Source organism: Schistocerca gregaria, chromosome 2 (assembly GCF_023897955.1).
Source record: "Schistocerca gregaria isolate iqSchGreg1 chromosome 2, iqSchGreg1.2, whole genome shotgun sequence".
NCBI lineage: Eukaryota > Metazoa > Arthropoda > Insecta > Orthoptera > Acrididae > Schistocerca > Schistocerca gregaria.
The window spans coordinates 927,102,785-927,121,002 of record NC_064921.1 but is presented as its reverse complement, the minus strand read 5'-3'; the positions used below and the strand labels follow the sequence as shown (position 1 = coordinate 927,121,002).

Below are 18,218 nucleotides of genomic sequence, written 5' to 3'. Positions count from 1 at the left end.
ATGAACTGTCCACGTTTAATGACTGCAATATCGAGAGAATCTTAACAGTCGCGGCGTGGTGGTTAACTGATCTCGCTATTGGGCCGTAAATTTATTTTAATTTTTTTTCACAACATTTTGAGCTGTCCGTCCGGTCTTTGAAATGTTTTTTCTCTTTCTGCAGCCTTGGCCGTTGTCATTCTATATATTGGTTATAGAATATGAATCATGTGGTCAGAATACGTTCCCTTCGCAAGTACATTTGATGAATAGTGAATGAAGGCGAGATACCACAGAGACGTCTCACAGAAATGAAAATAACAAATAAACGGGTGTGAACTATGTTACAACAAAGGAATTCAAGAGTCAAAACTTCCAAATCGTAATGCAACTTCAAAAACGTTAAAAACATACTTTTTGACAGAGCACAGAGAAACTTAGTGTTTGTGAAACTGTTGCATTCATTTATTGCAGATTATGTGGCAAACTATTAAGTTTTCATCATTTCCTTGGGAGTGATCACATTCACGTTTATACGAACACCTATATCGGGTAAGGAGGCATATCTCATTCACTTACTAGGCATAGAAATTAGGTACGTCGATAAGAGATTCGCATCATACGACACACGTAGTGTCACTAATGCCGCATATTACACACCGAACGTGTTTTCCGGTGCAGGATTCGGTTGACTTGTCGCCTTATCATCAAATAACCTTTCTTGTGTCTTGATCACACTTTTATTTTTTCAGCAACCTTGCGCGTTTCGGCTTTCCGTCATTTTCAAACGATGTATTTTGTAGCCTTTGAAAACGACGGAAAGTCGAAACGCGTAAGGTTGTTGGAAAAATAAAAGTGTGGTCAAGACGTAAGTAAAGTTAATAAAAGTACATTCAAATGGCAGCGTCCTCTCACAGCATATTCAAGCAAATTTCAGCTTCACATGAAACGCTTGCTGCTCCCATTCTAAAACCACTTCCTGTCGGCTGCTAATAGAGCAGTTGTGAAGAATCAACTGTCATTATACCTCGATGTTGCAAACGGACGTTACACCACGATACAGACACAAATTATAATACAGTGAACTGCGAAAAAATGGGTAAACACGGCTTTCCCGGGTGGCAGTCCAACACCGTGACCACTTAACAACGACGCCATTGCTGTCTTAGGCTGCTCTATATTGCAGTCTCTCTTAGGCTGCTCTATATTGCAGTTCACGCCCTTGGAACGTTCACTGTTTTATTTCGCTTTTTTTCGCAGTTCAGTACACCCTCTTTCTGTTTTCAGGCTTGATCTGTGTTCAGTTTTCGACGGGCTGTCCACTGGACCCTCTTACCACAAAATATGGAGGGGGTGCAATGGGGAGTTTCCCTTGTCAGTCTGGCATTTGCTTTCTCATTATTTGTTTTATGTGCTCACTTCACTTAAGGTCGATCTGGATAGTTTCTTTTAGATATTTTACGTTGGATTCTGTTACCAGCAATTTGTCAAAATAGTGTAGTTGTACAAGAATGGATATCTTTTCTTATGTGTTCGAATATGTTAGATTTATTTACATTCAAGGTCAAACTCCTACCAACCCACTTCTCATCAATTCTTTGCAAAACGTTACTCTCTTGTGGCATTCACTCCGTCTTCAGGCCACAAGTGGCCAATCGGGACCATCCGACCGCCGTGTCATCCTCATCTGAGGATACAGATAGGAGGGGCATATGGTAAGCACACCACTCTCCTGGTCGTTGTGATGGTTTTCTTTGACCGGAGCAGCTACTATTCGGTCGAGTAGCTCCTCTATTGGCATCACGCGGCTAAGTGCACCCCAAAAAATGGCAACAGCGCATGGCGGCCCAGATGGTCACCCACCCAAGTGCCGGCCACGCCCAACAGCGCTTAACTTCGGCTCTTCTGGCATTACTATCTTCTCATTTACAACCGCATCAGCTAAAAAACAACCTTAAAGAGCTTCTGCCGCATTTTAATACATCATTTACATAAAATGCAAACTGGAATAGCCCTATCACACTTCCTTTGTGTGCCCCAGTAATTACGTTTACATATGTCGATTTCTTTCCGTTAAGAGTGTCGTTCTGTGTTCTCTCTGTAAGGAAGTCTTCAATCCGTTAGCACACTAGACTCACATTCGAGAGGACCAAGGTTTAAACCCGCTTCCGGCCGTCCAGGTTTAGGTTTTCCATGATTTCCCTAAATCGCTCCAGGCAAGTACGGGGATGCTTCCTTTCAGAGGGCACGGCCGATTTCCTTCCTCACTCTTGCCACAGTCCATCTCTAATGACATCGATGTTGACGGGACGTTAAGCCAAATCTTCCTGCCCCCATGGAAATGATGCTTTCTCACAACAGAGGGATTGTAGCTGTTTTTCTATTGCGCTATCAGTTATCTTAATATCTGCCATTTAGATGTTCGTACAAATACTGAAATGAGGGAGCATGTTACAATCTTCCGCGCTGAGACAGTTTCGGAAAACCGAATTCAGTATTTCGGCTTTCTCTCTGTCATTTTTCGTTTGTGTGAGGGACTGAATACATGACTTCGGACCGTGTTGTCGTGTGTTCACACGTGAGCTCTGTCCCATAAAAATTTATTTTTACTGTATGCATGAACAGTGTGGCGTAATATACACACACGTTTGGACTTGAATCTTTTATCTGTTTCGTCTTGAATCTTTATGGCACACGTTTTCTCAGTTATCTTCTTACACCACAGGATTAAATTCATGGCGAGTCAGAATCTTAAAATAAAAGCAGTAGAAAAGCGATTCATTATGGTGTGACCTCAAGTTCTCTGCTCTGAGTGTCGTTGGTAGTCAATGCGTGTACTTGAGGATCTAAGTAAACCGTTACACGATTCCTCTGCTAGAGAGCTTCTTGCTCCGACAAAAAAAAAAAAAAAAAAAAAAAAAAAAAAAAAAAAAAAAAAAAAAAACGCTAACTAGATTCAAGTACTGGTAGTTCGCTTATCGAATTGCGTTACGTGTAACGACAAGATTCAATTTGTGGCCCTCGGGCGCGCGAATGAAAACGAAATGAAATTAGTGTACAGTGTCTCGCGCAGAAGATGGAGACCGTACGCAGCGGGCTGATACACGGCACCTAGGCGCTGCGCAGGGTGTGTACTGACTGAGCTGGTGCGCCTAATCAGCGAGTCATGAGCGGCGTACCCCTCCCCTCCCCTCCCCCTCCCCCCAGGGAGGCGGCTGCCTGCTGGCGCCCAATTACCGCCCCCAGGGACCGGAGTGCAGCCGGGCAGCGCCTGCCTGGTTATTTCATAAGGCGAGGCGAGGCGCGCCGGGATTTCCCCAGGCTACCTGCAGCTGCAATCAACCACGGTCCTCGGCCGCCTCTTCTTACTCTTCTTCTCGTAATCACATTAGCTCTTCTGCTTCCTCTGCACGGCTGCCCAGCCCAGCTAGGCTGCGCCAGCTGTGCGCTGCAGCGGCACGCTTCCGTGATCCTGCTTCTGCCGGATGCTGTTCACTGAAGATAGAGCTCACATTCACTGCGCAGATAGTGTACGAACGAGAGATGTGGTTTTAAAAATTAATAGAAGCTTCAGTCCTTGCGATAGCTTGCTTATGCGCAACTGTCAGCTCATTTCTCTGGCCTGTTACGGGACCAGTCTCTAAAATGCTGATTGGCGCTCATTCTGCAGACATCGTGAGGTTCTCTAGAAATCTAACCAACCTTAGCACAGTAAAATATAGAAACAAATACAAATCTTCAGTTGTAACTTCCGGGCTGTGAGGCCGTGGTCAATGTATAAAATTTCCACCTGACGTTTCGTCTCCATCTGCGGGAGACATCTTCTGAGGTCGTCCGGCTACTGCCACTGAGGTTCCAGGTACTCTCGCATTTTGTTGTGTACATAGCTCTGCGTAGTCAGCGCGTACACAACTTTCCCAATAGAGCGCGTCCCGCTAAGCACAACAGCGCAGGCGCAACGCTCGTCCGTCTCCATACTACGAGATGGCGCTGTCTTGGAGACGGACCAAATTCTGCTTCCGCCGATCCAATGAGATTGCTGCTAACGTAGAACCTTTTCTCCTCGCGGATCACACTCGCGCAGTGATACCTGAACGTGCGAGGTATTATAACGAGTGCACAGAACTCCGAGTAGTCAGTCTTCATCAATTTGCATTAGTCTGTAACAGTCTGCAATAGTTTGCATTTGTCTGTACCAGTCTATAGTCAAGTTTCAGTACATAGCCATGAAGAGAAATGTATAGACACTTTGTCAAGTATCATAGATATGTCAGAATGAGATTAACGAACCAAGACCAAAGGAACTTCAGGTTGTCAATTGTAAATAGCATCCAGAACCAAGTTAAATTATTTTTATGCTTCTTATTATTTTAATAAATGTGTGTGAAAATTAATCAAGTTCTGTTTAAAGTTGGTCACCGTCAATCTGCTACTCTAAGCGTGCAAATGGCATTTCTATTGTCTGACCTACCGGCAGAAGATAAACACGCCACGATAAGACCACGAGACATATTGCTGACACTCGCCTACTTTGTTAGAGCGACAAGTCAAATAATCTGATAGTGTGTGTACCGAAGGTCTTACAGTACGCACACCACACATTTCTAGAGCGCATAGAGGGCACCACCATTCGTCACGTGATGCCAACGGTATGCCTATCTTTGGAAGGCGTCATCATTCTCGATTAAGAGTAATCGATTGTCATTCTGCTGGCGCAACGTTGACATAAATATTTTGTCCAACTTTAAAACTTCCTCTTTTCTTAAAAGTTGGACAAAATATGGATGTCGACGTTGCGCCAGCAGAATGACAATCGATTACTCTTGATCGAGAATGATGACGCATTCCAAAGATAGGCATACCGTCGGCATCAGGTGACGAATGGTGGTGCCCTCTATGCGCTCTATAAATGCGAGAGTACCTGAAGTCTCAATGGCAGTAGCCGGACGACCTCAGAAGATGTCTCCCGCAGATGGAGACGAAACGCCAGGTGGAAATCTTATACATCGACCACGCCCTGTTTGCCCGGATGTTTCAACTCAAGACAACGCCGGCCGTGAAAGCCTACATTGTATGACAAATAGAAATGGTAAGAACAGGAGAAAAGTGTAAAACGGTGAAGGGCAAACACAGGAAGGTAGACCTAGCAAGAATCACTGTTGTAATTTTAAACTGTCGTAGCGCTGAAGATCAAATCGTTATAGCTACGGAAAGCAGCCTAAGGTAGGAAATAAGAAAGATCGAAATTTTTTTCAAAGGCTTTACCGTGTTCAGAAAGGATATATTAAAAAGAGGTGGTGGCGTAGTGTTTATTGCTATCAGAAGTGGTTTACCTTGTAGGGAAATTAAAACAGATAGTTCGTGTGACAATCGAAATAAGTTAATAATCGATTCCTTTTACCGATCCCCCGACTGAGATGATACAGAACAGTTAGAAATATTTTTTAAAAAACCTGAATCTCATTTCAAATAGGTATCCCGCTCATAGATTTATATGAGGGTCACTCCAAAGAAACGCACACTATATTTGTAAAAATACAGTTTTCGTTCTGCGTGTGTGAAAGTTTTGCAGTGGGTTGATACATCCTTCCCGCTTGTTTTCAAACTTAGTTCAATCTGTCCCTGTCAGTAGCGCCATGACAGCAGTTCTTCAAGATGGCTGCTACGCTTGACGTTCGTCAGAAGCAACGTGCTGGCATAGAAATCCTGTGCTGTGGAAACGAGACATTGGGAAACATCCACAAGAGGATGAAAAAGAAACTTCAAGCTCAACTGAGTCGTATTCGACCACAACGGAAAAAGCAGGATGTTTTGCTGTTGCACGACAATGCACGGCCACATGTCAGTCAAAAAACCATGGAAGCGATCACAAAACTCGGATGGACAACAGTGAAACTGACCTGACTCCATGTAACTATCATCTATTTGGGAAACTGAAAGACTCTCTTCGTGAACAAGGTTTGAAGATGACGACTCCATTGTGCACGCTTCCAAACAGTGGCTCCAACTTGTTGGTCCAGAATTTTACCGTGCGGGTATACAGGCTCTGGTTCCAAGATGGCGTAAGGCTGTTGAGACGGATGGAAATTATGTGTAGAAATTAAAATATTGTTCCTAAAGGATGTATCTACATACTGTAAAACTTTCAGACATGTAGAATAAAAGATCGTTAAAAAAAATAGTATGCATTTCTTTTGGAGTGGCCCCGTAGTTGGTGGCGACCTCAATCTTCCCTGGATATGTTGGAGGACATGAAGGTTGAAAGGCGTTGGTAGGCGTGAAACGTCATCTGAAATCATACTGAATGCGTCCTCAGAAAATTATTTTTAACAATATGTTCAGGAGCCCACCCAGGGTTTAAGTGGCTGCGAATACATGCTTGATCTCTTAGCAACAAATAATACTCAAGAAGTAGGGAGCAACGTGATGGATGTAGGGATTAGTGACCACAAGGATGTTATAGCGAGGCTGAATACCGTAACATCCAGACAAGAGAAAAAAATTATCACAAAAAAGGAGATAAAAATGCACTTGACGCCTTCCAATCTCATTATTTAAGCGAACACCAGATGCGATTTAAATTCAAAGAAATAGCATCGACAGCAGTTGGGATATATATATATATATATATATATATATATATATATATATATATATATATATATATATATATATATATATATACCAAGTAACAACAGATGGTTCTGATCTCCCATGGTACACAACAGGTCACAACTCTGTTGCAGAATCAAGGAAAAAAGCATCTCAGATTTAAAACAACGCAAAATCTCCAAGATTGGCGCAGTTTTGGAGAAGCTCTTAATTTAGTGCTAACTTCAATGCGAAATGCTTTTAATAGTTTCCACAACGAAACTGCCTCAAAATCTGTCAGAAAGCTCAAAGAGATTCTGGCCGTATGTACAGTACACCAGCGGCAAGACGCATGTCAGTAAGGAATAACAATGGCAATATCACAGTGCTACTAAAGCAGAGTTACTAAACAGTTTTCGGAAGTCCAGTCACCAAACAAGACGAAGTATATATTCCAGAATTGGAACCAGAACAACTGCCAACATGAGTAACTTTGAAGTAGATATCCTCGTTGTAGCGAAGCAGCTTCAATCTCTTAATAAAGGAGCGGCGTCCGGTCCAGACAGCATACGAATAAGGCTCCTTTCAGAGTATGCTGACTCAATAGTCACATACTTTTGCAATTATATAAAAAGGCTTGCTCGTCGAAAGATCCGTACCTAAAGACTGGAAAGTCGCAGAAGTCACACCTATACCCTCGAGAAGAAATAGGAGTAATCCGCTGAATTACAGACCCACATTGCTAACGTCGTCTTGCGGTACGATTCTGGAACACATACTGTGCTCAAACGTTATGAATTATCTCGCAGAAAACAATTTATTAACAAATAGTCAGCTCAGATTTAGAAAATATCTTTCTTGCGAAGCGCAACTAGCTCTTTATAGTCACGAAGTAATGAATCCTGTCGGCGGACTGTGTCAAATTGATTATATATTTTTATATTTCGGGAAGGCTTTTGACATCTTTCTTCACAAGCGACTTTTAATCAAATTACGTGCCTAAGGATTATAGTCTTCGCTCTTCTACTTGTTTCTTGATTTCTTGTTAGAAAGGTCACAGTTATAGTAATTGACGGTAGTCATCGAGTGAAACAGAAGTAATAGGTCCTATGATGTTACTGATCTAAATAAACGGCTCAGATGACAATCTAAGCAGCCGTCTTAGATTGTTTGCAGATGATGCTGTCATTTGCCGTTTGTAAAGTCATCACATGATCAAAAATAACTGCAAAACGATATAGGCAATATATCTGTATGGGACGAAAAATGGCATTTGACTCTAAATAAGTGTCAAGTCGTCAACCTGACTAGTAAAAGAAATCCGTTAAATTTCGGTTACACCATAAATCACACAAATCTAAAGGCTGTAAATTAAAAAAAAACGGCTACAGATTACAGTTATGAATAAAATTGCTTAGGGATTACAGTTATGAATAAAACTTGAACCATCACATAGATAACGTTGTGGTGAAAGCAAATTAAAGACCGCGATATATTGGCAAAACACTTAAAAAACGCAGCAGGTCTGCTAATGAGATTGCTTACACTATGCTTGTCCACCTCTTCTGGATTATTGCTCTGCAGTGTTGGATCCGCATCAGATAGTGTTGAAGGAGGACATCGAAAAAGTCCCAAGAAGGGCAGCTCATTTTGTATTAACAGGAAATAGGGGAGAGAATGCTACGGATATTATACTCGAATTGGGGTGGAAATCATTAGAACGAAGGCATTTTTCGTATGCTACGTGGTCTTGTCATGAGGTTTCAGTCAGAAACGTTCTCCTCAGAGTGTGAACATATTTTGTTGGCGCCCACCTGCAGAAGGAGAGGTGATGATCGTCATAAAATAAGAGAAATCAGAGCTCGCACGGAAAGATTTAAGTGATAAATTTTCACGTGCTCTGTTCGAGAATGGAATGGTAGGGAAATAGCTTGAAGATGGTTCGATGAGTCCGCTACCAGACACTAATTGTAGATGTGTCATAGTTATTGGTATCCAACGACTTATTTATCGTTTTTGAGACGCGAAGTATCGCATATTTCATCTATGGATGTGATTTTGCCTTTCTAATTCAGTTTCGTCAAATTTTAATACTCAGCTGTGGATGTATAAATAGGTAGATTTGTGCGAAAAACATTTATTAGTATGTTTCTAACAAAAGTGTGCCATCATATGATGATATGCGTAGAAAATAATTTCAGTTACAAGTTTCCACACTTTTATGTAAACATTCTTAAATTATACCGTCTTGGATGGTCATGTTGTTATCAATGATCAAATTATGTACCTGAAAATTTAGTAGAACCATTATGGAATTCTAATTTCGACATTCAAAATGACGAAAAAACTTTTAAAAAAATTAAATCAGTTGATATTTTGCAGTACTTTTCTTTCTTTTTGTCCTACAATGGCCAGTGGCGTAGCTGTACAACATAGTTGTTCAGGTGGAGTTTTTAGTGAGACAACGTAGTGTAATGTTTGAGCTGATGAACAGATAATAGCCTGAAATAATTGTTTGAGAACAAGAAACTGTAAGACTTATCTTAAAACAATAATAATGGTCGTCTTATTGAAGAATTTATTACATGACAGATGCATGCAATTTGAACTTTTATCTTCTAGGTCAGATTGTGAACCTAACAGCTTAGATTTGACTGTACCTCTGTATGGTGACTGAAGACTAGTCACCTTCATCGTGCCAACGGTCTCATAAAAGAGGGCCGTGAAGGAGTGGGGGGGGGGGGGGGGGGGGAGGTAAAAGGGGTGGCATGAGGTTCCCTCGTCTGTGCTTGGACTACACATTCTTCTAGTTTGGAAGCAAAATAACTCATGAGAGACGAAGCAAGAAGGATATAAGGCAGTGAGGCGAAGAGGGCATTTTCTTATGGTTGTCTCAAATGTGAACGAAGCTGGATCGTGCAGCTGCTGGGCTTCTGGAATTATTGTATATGGGAGAAGTGGCCTCTTAATCGCACTGTCCCTAAACAACATCGAGCGAATGTCGAGAGGTTTCCCTGTACAATATTGCAGTTGATTTCGTTCTCGATTCAAGACCAAATCAACTTTAGTACCGCTTCTGATACGTCTTTCTTTCGCTTGCGAGATAGTGCGTAGATAAGAAAATGCGCATTGTGTCTCTAGTTTTATTTTGTCGAAACAATGTTACAGTGAAATAAACCACACAAAAACCTCTTTGGAGACAGTATGACTGCATGAAGTATTTAAAAATCGCACTACTTCCACTATCATTCTTGATGCGTCGATAGCCATCCTTATCGCCGGGAGCAAATTACTGTTTGCCACGTTTTGTGTTGTTCTCTAACAGTCTAGTCGAGAAACATGTAGAACTTTCATTAATGCTTCAGCTCTTTAGTATCTGAAAGGCGCAATGGGGATCAAGGAAGAATATCGTATCATTTTGTGTTAGCGCTCGTTTAAATAAACCCTAGCGTGTTTGCTCTTTTTGTGAAATAGTGTGAGTTTTATCTCAACACGTATCAGTCGCTATGAAAACTCTTTCCGTTTACAATGTTCCTGTGCCAACCAGCCACAACTGGAAAAGAGTGGAGTGACTTAAAGTGTACCAATCACATAGAATTAATCGTAGGAAAGGCTCATATCAGAGTGAGATTCATTGTGAAACCGAGCAGAGTGAGAAAGATGGACGGATTGTGTGAAATATACATTGCAATAACTAAAATCTGATTTATTAAATATTTAACATTTGCAAAAAGTAGTTAAAATATTTATGCGAGCTGACCTTACATGCTCAAAACTGAGACAGCAGTGGTTAAACAAATCGAAATATGTAACCTTTAGAAAGTCATAAACTTCATTTAAGAATAATAAACTTTATGGTACAAAAAATAATTTCGAAAATCAAACTTAACTTTGCAAGATGTAAAATACGAAATACAGAATTCGTAATTAGCTCATTGCCTTAAAGATGAGAACTTGCCTTTCATTACTGGAAAATAACCTTATCTATAAGAACAGATTTATTACACACGTTAAAAAATATATTATCAAGGCCGTAAGTACGATTCAACAACGGAATATTCAGGCAAGGAAAGGTATATCTGTTGACACAACGGAATTAAGTAGAGTTACATCCAACAGCAATCGACCCGAACACACTGGCGGAAAAAAGAATTAGTACACCTTGAAATACTATGTAGATTTTGATCCGATGCCACATGGGGAACAGCAGGTGCACTGATAGTGGTTTCACCGTCGTCCGCCAACAGATATCGCAGTGACATAGCTACCAGAGAGCCATCTGTGTCTACCCTTTAACAGGGACTACTCACAGCAGAAGGCTCAGTGTGGTGTAAAACGTGTGAAACAAGGAGGCAACCATGCAACCATGCAATTGCCACCTGAGCGAGTTTGAAATGTTTCAAATTGTGGCCTTCCGAGTTCTGGGACAGTGCTTTTGGAGAATCAGTGATCGCGTGAACATTCTCACATTCGCAGACGAGTATCTGGACGTCCGTGTAGCATATACGGCCTCCAGGATCATCGTGTTGCAAGGGCAGCAATGGCAGATCTTACAGCTACCGGAGCACAGATAAGAGGAATTGTGAGCCCCGACGTGTCAACACGAATGTTGCGAACCGGTTAATAGTAACTGGACTATGGGCAAGGACACTCCTAACCTGTCTTCCACTCACACCACAGCACTGACGTGCACGCTTAGACAGATGCCGTCAGGCGATCGCTTGCAGGATGGAATGGCGCTCCGTGATCTTGAGCAATGAAGGCAGATTCTGCGTGCACGCAATTGATGGTCATTTCAGCGTACGACGACCTGGTGAGCGCTGTTTCGTAGAGTGCATTTGTTCACCCACACTGTCTCCACCCTATGCGTTATGGTGTGGGATGCGGTAAGCTACTAGTTCACCTTGAGTGTTTATGGACAGGACGCTAATCAGCGCTCGGTACATGCGGAATGTTGTTACACCGGTTCTGTTGTCGTTCTTGCAAGAGGAAGATCATGTGTTGTGCAACAGGAAAATGCTATACACACTGTCCATGGAACTCAATGTGCTCTGCAAGAAGTGCAGCAACTTATATGGCCAGCACGATCTCCGGACTTGTGGGACATGATGGGACGAGAAGTGACTCGTCAACCAACAACTCTTACTGAACTACTTGAACAGATCGAACAAGCTTACCATAGCATACACCAGGACAGTATTTTCCATCTGTACGATCGGCTGGATGCCAGAGTCATTGCCTGCATTGCCGCCAGTGGAGGTAACATACTAATATGGGTGTTTCAGCATGGGTCGATACGTGGTACCTCAGAACGGCTTGTGCTATTGATCTTGTAAGGAGACAGGAAAATCCAACACCTTCCATGAAAACCCTAACACGATAAGCAAATCCAGTAGTATGTCACATAGCTCCGAATAAATCATGACATTAGATTAACGAAAGTAATACGAGTAACGAGTGAGCAAATGGAATACCACAGACTAACACAAGAATGCCTAAATGCATGTCATACCTTCCCACCAGACACAGTTCCGAGGGGAGAAACGAGAACAGAAGCCGAGAGCGGAACCGTGTTAAGCTAGAAGGCCCTACGATAAGGGACGGACACCCACCAAGAAAAATAACCGCCACGACCAACCCCCGGCCCATGTTAAAAGATAGAGCCCTCCAGAAGAACTGTATAGATCTTACGAGAACACTAAAAGCGTCACACCAGCTGCAAGTTTTAGCGTGAGACTTTTTCAAGTCTCTGTTACGTTGCAAACTTTAAAAACATTGCCCCACCACGAAAAGTATAACGTTTCTCATTGGATAGACAGCATTTTTGTAGGCGGAGCTTAAGGTTAACATTGAGACCCTGATTGGTCAGATGAAAACACAGCCAGATAGTTTTTTTTTAAACCAACTTCGGGAAGTTGTAGTAAGAAGAAGTTAGGAGAGAGTTGCTTCCGAGACGGCGAGCTGTATGGAGCTGCGCCAGCCGCCACCCCTGACGAACACCGACAAGGTAATGAACGCACGCGATGCCGCATTTTTGAGCGCATACGGCTTCACTCAGAACTGCAGAAGTCTCATCTGTTACACCCCCTTTTTACGTAATACTAGTGTCGATCGTCAATTGAAGCTCATGGTATTCATATTTGCTACAGAAGTTTAAATCTGAAACGCGATGATTTTTCTGTTATATAATTATTGAGAAGACACATCAGCCACTGTAATTTACGACAAGTTAGATAAGTAATTAAAGATAATTGAGGGTCACTGTGGACCATTTTGATAGTTTTCTCTTTTGTGAAACTTAATTTAAACCTAGATTATAGATGTGATATGGCATAGGTCATCCTTCGATCCATTGTAGAACATGGAAACCCATTCAGGAAATATTGGTTCACATTTTTGTTGAACGCAGTTGGTTTTTATCATCGTGTATTAAAATATTTCGTTTTATCAATAGTGCAATTTATAAACAATGTTTTGTGAGTAGCATAAAATTTCCAATGGTAAACTTAACTGCTTTTTCGACGTTATGTTACCAGCTAACTAAAAATAGGAAAGCCTTGAACCCCTTCCACTAAATTTAGTTAGTATTAACATTCTTTTACAGGGAGTGCAGTGGAGCTGACGCTGAAATCATTAAGGATTTGATTATATCATCGCTATTCTCACTGAACTCTTCTGAACTCTATATGTCATGTGTGGTGTGGGGTCTCCTTACCAGCAACAGGTTCCAGGTTCAAACTAGTCAATTCCCTAAAAAACATGCTCAGAGCGTCATTGCGCGAAAGTGGTAGGGAGACACGACATAGAACAACAGACACCACGCAGAATGTTAAAATCTATAAATGTAAACATTTCATGTACTCCATGTGCCCTGTTGCAGAAATAAATCTTGAGTGAACTGAAACCTCTAAAAGGGTGCTGTAATTTTTTATCGGTAGTGTGTATGTAACTGCCATGGGAAGAACCCAGCAACATTCTACGGCCGCATCGGCATCACGTATAAGTTCGAAGTGTGAAATAATCCAGTGCCCCTCGCACCAACGCAGTCATGGCTGTGCTGGTTGCCGTGCAGTCGAACTCCAGCGGATGAAGGCTCTTCGGGCTGTGCGGGTTCGCCCACCCAGCCAGAGAGAGGACAACACCGCTGTCTATAACGACTGCCTCACTCGCCATCCCTCCCGGGAAGTTCTAACTGAACTATAAAAGCCCAATTTGGAAGTATCCTTTTGAAGAGCAATCCATCAACGAAGCAACCACGTTACAAATCTGAGTTCGATTCATTATTGTTCTACAGTGTGGGGTCATTATTAGATAGGATAGATGCAGAGTATAGACAGGATCCGAAGAAAAGAGACATTTGTCGTCACAGGTTAGTGTAATAAGCTCGAAAGCGTCACTGAGATGCTTATCCAACTCTAGTGGCAGACGCTAAAAGAAAAGCGTTGAACATTACGAAGTGGCATACTCTTAAAAGTCTGAGAGTGTGCGTTCCTAGAAGATTCAAACATATATTTGCGTCCTCAAGTAAGGATCACAAAAATATAAAATTAGAGAGGTATTCGAGTTCAGAACGAGTCTTACTAACAATCATTCTTCATTCTTTCCATGCACGATTCGTGAGCTGGCCGGTGTGATCGAGAAGTTCTAGGCGCTTCAGTCTGGAACCGCGCGACAGCTACGGTCGCAGGTTCAAATCCTTCCTCGGGCATGGATGTGTGTGATGTCCTTAGGTTAGTTAGGTTTAAGTAGTTATAAGTTCTAGAGGACTGATGGCCTCATAAGTTGAGTCCCATAGTGCTCAGAGCCATTTGAACCATTTTGAACTATTCGTGAATGGAAAGGGAAAGCGCAGGGAGGGGGGGGGGGGGGGGGGGGGAGAGGGCTGAATGGCAGTGGCACCTTGGTAGTCCCGTCACACACCTTAAGTTGTCTTGCAGAGCAGAGGTGAAATGTACGAGTAGAACTAAGGTAGTCCTTTGTTGCTGACTTGCGAAGACACTTCAAGCAACGTGTCGTCAAACGTAACGCGTGGGAAAGTAGAGCGCAAAGTCGATTCTTAAGACTTACATCCCATTTTTAACATTTTTGATTGGTGTATTATAGATTGGTAATAAGAAATCTGAAAACTTTGCGTGCCTATCATGAGTAGTGTGTACTGTATATCCTCATAGTGCACCGACCTACATAGATGTATTTACATGCTATCAGTGATTTTTTGACACGAAGTCTCACATGCCACCTGCATTTGTTCCAGGGACTGTGATGGCCATCATCAGCCTGCTGTCCATGTGCTCCGGCTTCCTTGTGCCCACCGTCGTCAGCTGCTTCGTCTCCGACCAGGTGCGTGCCATTTGCTGACGACCATCTGCTGTGATTCTCTATATGTGGTGCCTGTTCCTTTGAACATGTCCAAAAGAGCAGACACCATTTCTGATCCTGCAGCCATTATGAATCAAGACTAAGAAGAATTAAAGACAACAGCTGCCAGTGGGCATTGATTGAAATCAATGGGGAATTTCTGAAAATTTGTGCCAGACCGAGATTCGAACCTGGGCCTCGTGCTTAATACGAAAATGCTCTGACGTCTACGCCATCTGGACACAGAGGTCATTGTAACTGAACGAACTACCCTACCATGCCTCCCATTAGACCTAAATTACCATTTATGTAGTATCACTTGCTCATTATCTTCATTACTTGCGACATTTCGTCGATTCCTGTAAGAATTCGAGCTTGCTCTGCATCTGCCCTGTAGGCATTCTCTTATAGGAATCGGCGAATTGCCGCGAGTAATGAGGATAACGGGCAAGAGGCAGTACATCAGTAGTGTGTGGATAAGTTTAGAATTTGGGTCTAACGGAATGCGTGCTAGGTCACTCCGTGCAGTTGCGATGACCACTTTGCCCGGATGGCGTAGTGATCAGAGTATCTGGTTTGTGAGCCGGAGGTCCTTGCTCGAATCCTGGTCCAGCACAAATTTTCAACTTTCCCCATTGATTTAAATCAATGTCAGATAGCAGCTAATGTCTAATTCCTCTGTGCCTTGACATGTGTTTCTTTTTATTACCGCATTTCACAGTAAGCTAAAAATTTACTCTTCCGCCCATGTGAAGATCATTCGACACACTCGCGCGGCTCCCCCCGTCGGAGGTCCGAGTCCTCCTTGGCCATTGGTGTGTGTGTTGTCCTTAGCGTAAGTTAGTTTAAGTTAGTTAATTTAGTGTGTAAGCCTTTGGACCGATAGCCTCAGGAGTTTAGTCCCATAGAACCCTACCACAAATTTCCAAAATTTCCGTTCGACACTGATCACTACTTAAATTAGAAGAAGATGGGAGAATGAGCTCTTACTTTGTGGAGGGAACGATCCCGTTAGTCGCTTGATTTTAAGGAAATCACAACTACTTTGAAATAAAGTACGTTGTGGTGAACTGCACTTTTCTTGCTGAAGTTACCAGCATCGGTCGCAGGTTCGAATCCTCCCACGGGCATGGATGTGTGTGATGTCCTTAGGTTAGTTAATTATAAGTAGTTCTAAGTCTAGGGGACTGATGACCTCAGATGTTAAGTCCCATAGTGTTTAGAGCTATTTGAACCATCTGCAGTTGAAAAACAAAGATAAATGGGAATAAGAAATCAAACGAAACGCTAATACTCTGTAACGAACCACGGAAACCCAATGTCCCTTACAGGAAAATATTCAGAAAATATTCCCGAGCATCCTCCGAGCCAATGGTGACGGCGTATTTATCTGCAGTAAATAACGCTTTTGGTCATTGCAGATTTTGAAGCTGAAATAACGTGGGTGAAGGTAACATTGAAATGTTGTACAGGAGGTCACCGGCGCTCTAGTGGCAGAACACTTGTGGGAAGCGTAGCGGAATAAAGCTGATAAACTTTCTTATTTTGCTGTATCATAGCAGTGGGAGTTTCAGTTTGCCAGCTGTAGGCTGGTAGAGGGGCATACCATTTTATTTTCCAAAAAGGGTCATCACGTTGTAGAATTATATAGAACCGTATTATCTCAGTGAGCTGTAACAATTTTAGGGACTGTAACTTTGTGACCCTGTGCTTGATAATGGGTTGTGACGCCAAAACGAGTACAGAAAATAAAATAAAGTGAATCTGTGTGTGTTCCATTTTAAAAACAATTACTGCCAGTTGACTCTCAGAATAATTAAACGTATCGTATCCCGCATAAATAAGATTATTGTTAGATTATACTGTTAATTATTACTGGAAATATCTAGGAGCGTTTATTGGAGTGACCTAAGGTAAAACGACCATAAAAACCTATAAGATGGCGAGGCTGAGAATCTTGAAGAATTTGTAAGTCAACGAACTCATTCACCAAATCCATTGTCAACAAAAATTTCTTTGTACCAGTTCTCGAACACTGTTTGTCCTTCTGAGACGGTTACCAGGAAGAATTAATAGAATAGACCGAGAAGATTCAAACAATAGCGGCACATTTTGTCTTTAGTCCAGGTCGGAAGCGCGAGAGTGTTGCAGAGATGCTTATCAAACTCTAAGCGCAGGTGCTACAAGAGAGGCGTTGTGCATCGCGAGCAGGTTTATTGTTAAAGGATCGAGAGGGTAGGGTGCACCACGTGTAAAAGGATCGAGAGGGTAGGGTGCACCACGTGTAAAGACCACGACGTGAAAATGAGAGAAACACGAGTTCGTGTGAAGGCTTAGCGACTGCACCATTGGCGACAGGAAATAAACCATGGGAAGCGGCAGTGGAGATGATACTGGAGGCACCTCTGGCCGCGTACCGTGATGTGAACCCCAGAGTGTGGATGCAGGTGTGGACTGAATACTCTACAGAGTTCTGCAACACTTAAAAGATTTCTGTACGAAATCATTAGTACATCTTATATTTTTGGGCATGGATTTGCGTAAGAAGCTTGTGAAAGTATGGATTTCGAGGGGGTATTTTATGAAACGCTGACCATAAGAACGTCCGAGAACAACAAAACGGTAGCACTACAAATTTCGTGTTACAGAAGGCTGCCAAAACATAAGTGGATATTAAAATTAATTTAGTGAGAGGCGAGAAGGTACTAGAGAGAAGAGGAAAGTAGTGAAGACATTGTATATGTTTATGGGACGTATCTTAGGGCATTCTGAAATAGTTTTCATACTGGACACTGTAATGGAGAGTTAAAAATTGCTGAATCAAAGAACGAGTACATTTTCTAAAACACATATTGGAGAACTGTGGGTAGAGAAAGTCTGCAGGGATGGGAAGGTCGAAAGTAGAATGACATAATACGTTTTAGAGTAGCATATGTGCTCGTAGCGTTTCATTTTGATACAAGAAGTGCCGAGAATATTCTTTTTCCGTTAAATCACTTAAATAAATTTCGACGTTTAGCATTTTCTTTCTTTTACATTTCGGAGTTCCTGGAATCCTTTGCAGATATAGGGCTAGGTATATATTCAAAAATTTATGAAACACCAAACGCACCAAAGTATTTCCCGAGGGAATGTTCATCGTTCCACCGAAAAAGATATTTGTTTGCTAAACGTAAAAACTGTAGGACAGACTGACTGGCTACGCTTGTAAACTACTGGCTATAACAACACCAAAAGGAAATAAAGTAATTTTGAGCAGCTATTGTATGACGATTGGTTGCAGCAAACAT

The 18,218-nt window shown here is 42.2% G+C and overlaps 1 protein-coding gene across 1 annotated transcript in view; it reads left to right on the top strand.

Moving 5' to 3' along the window:
- LOC126335355 (sialin-like) overlaps window positions 1-18,218 on the top strand; it is a 429,162-nt gene that overhangs the window by 390,049 nt on the left and 20,895 nt on the right. The window contains exon 11 of the mRNA XM_049998542.1: window positions 14,825-14,910. Within this exon, the coding sequence (XP_049854499.1) occupies window positions 14,825-14,910 (86 nt within the window). The remainder of the gene's footprint in view (window positions 1-14,824; window positions 14,911-18,218) is intronic.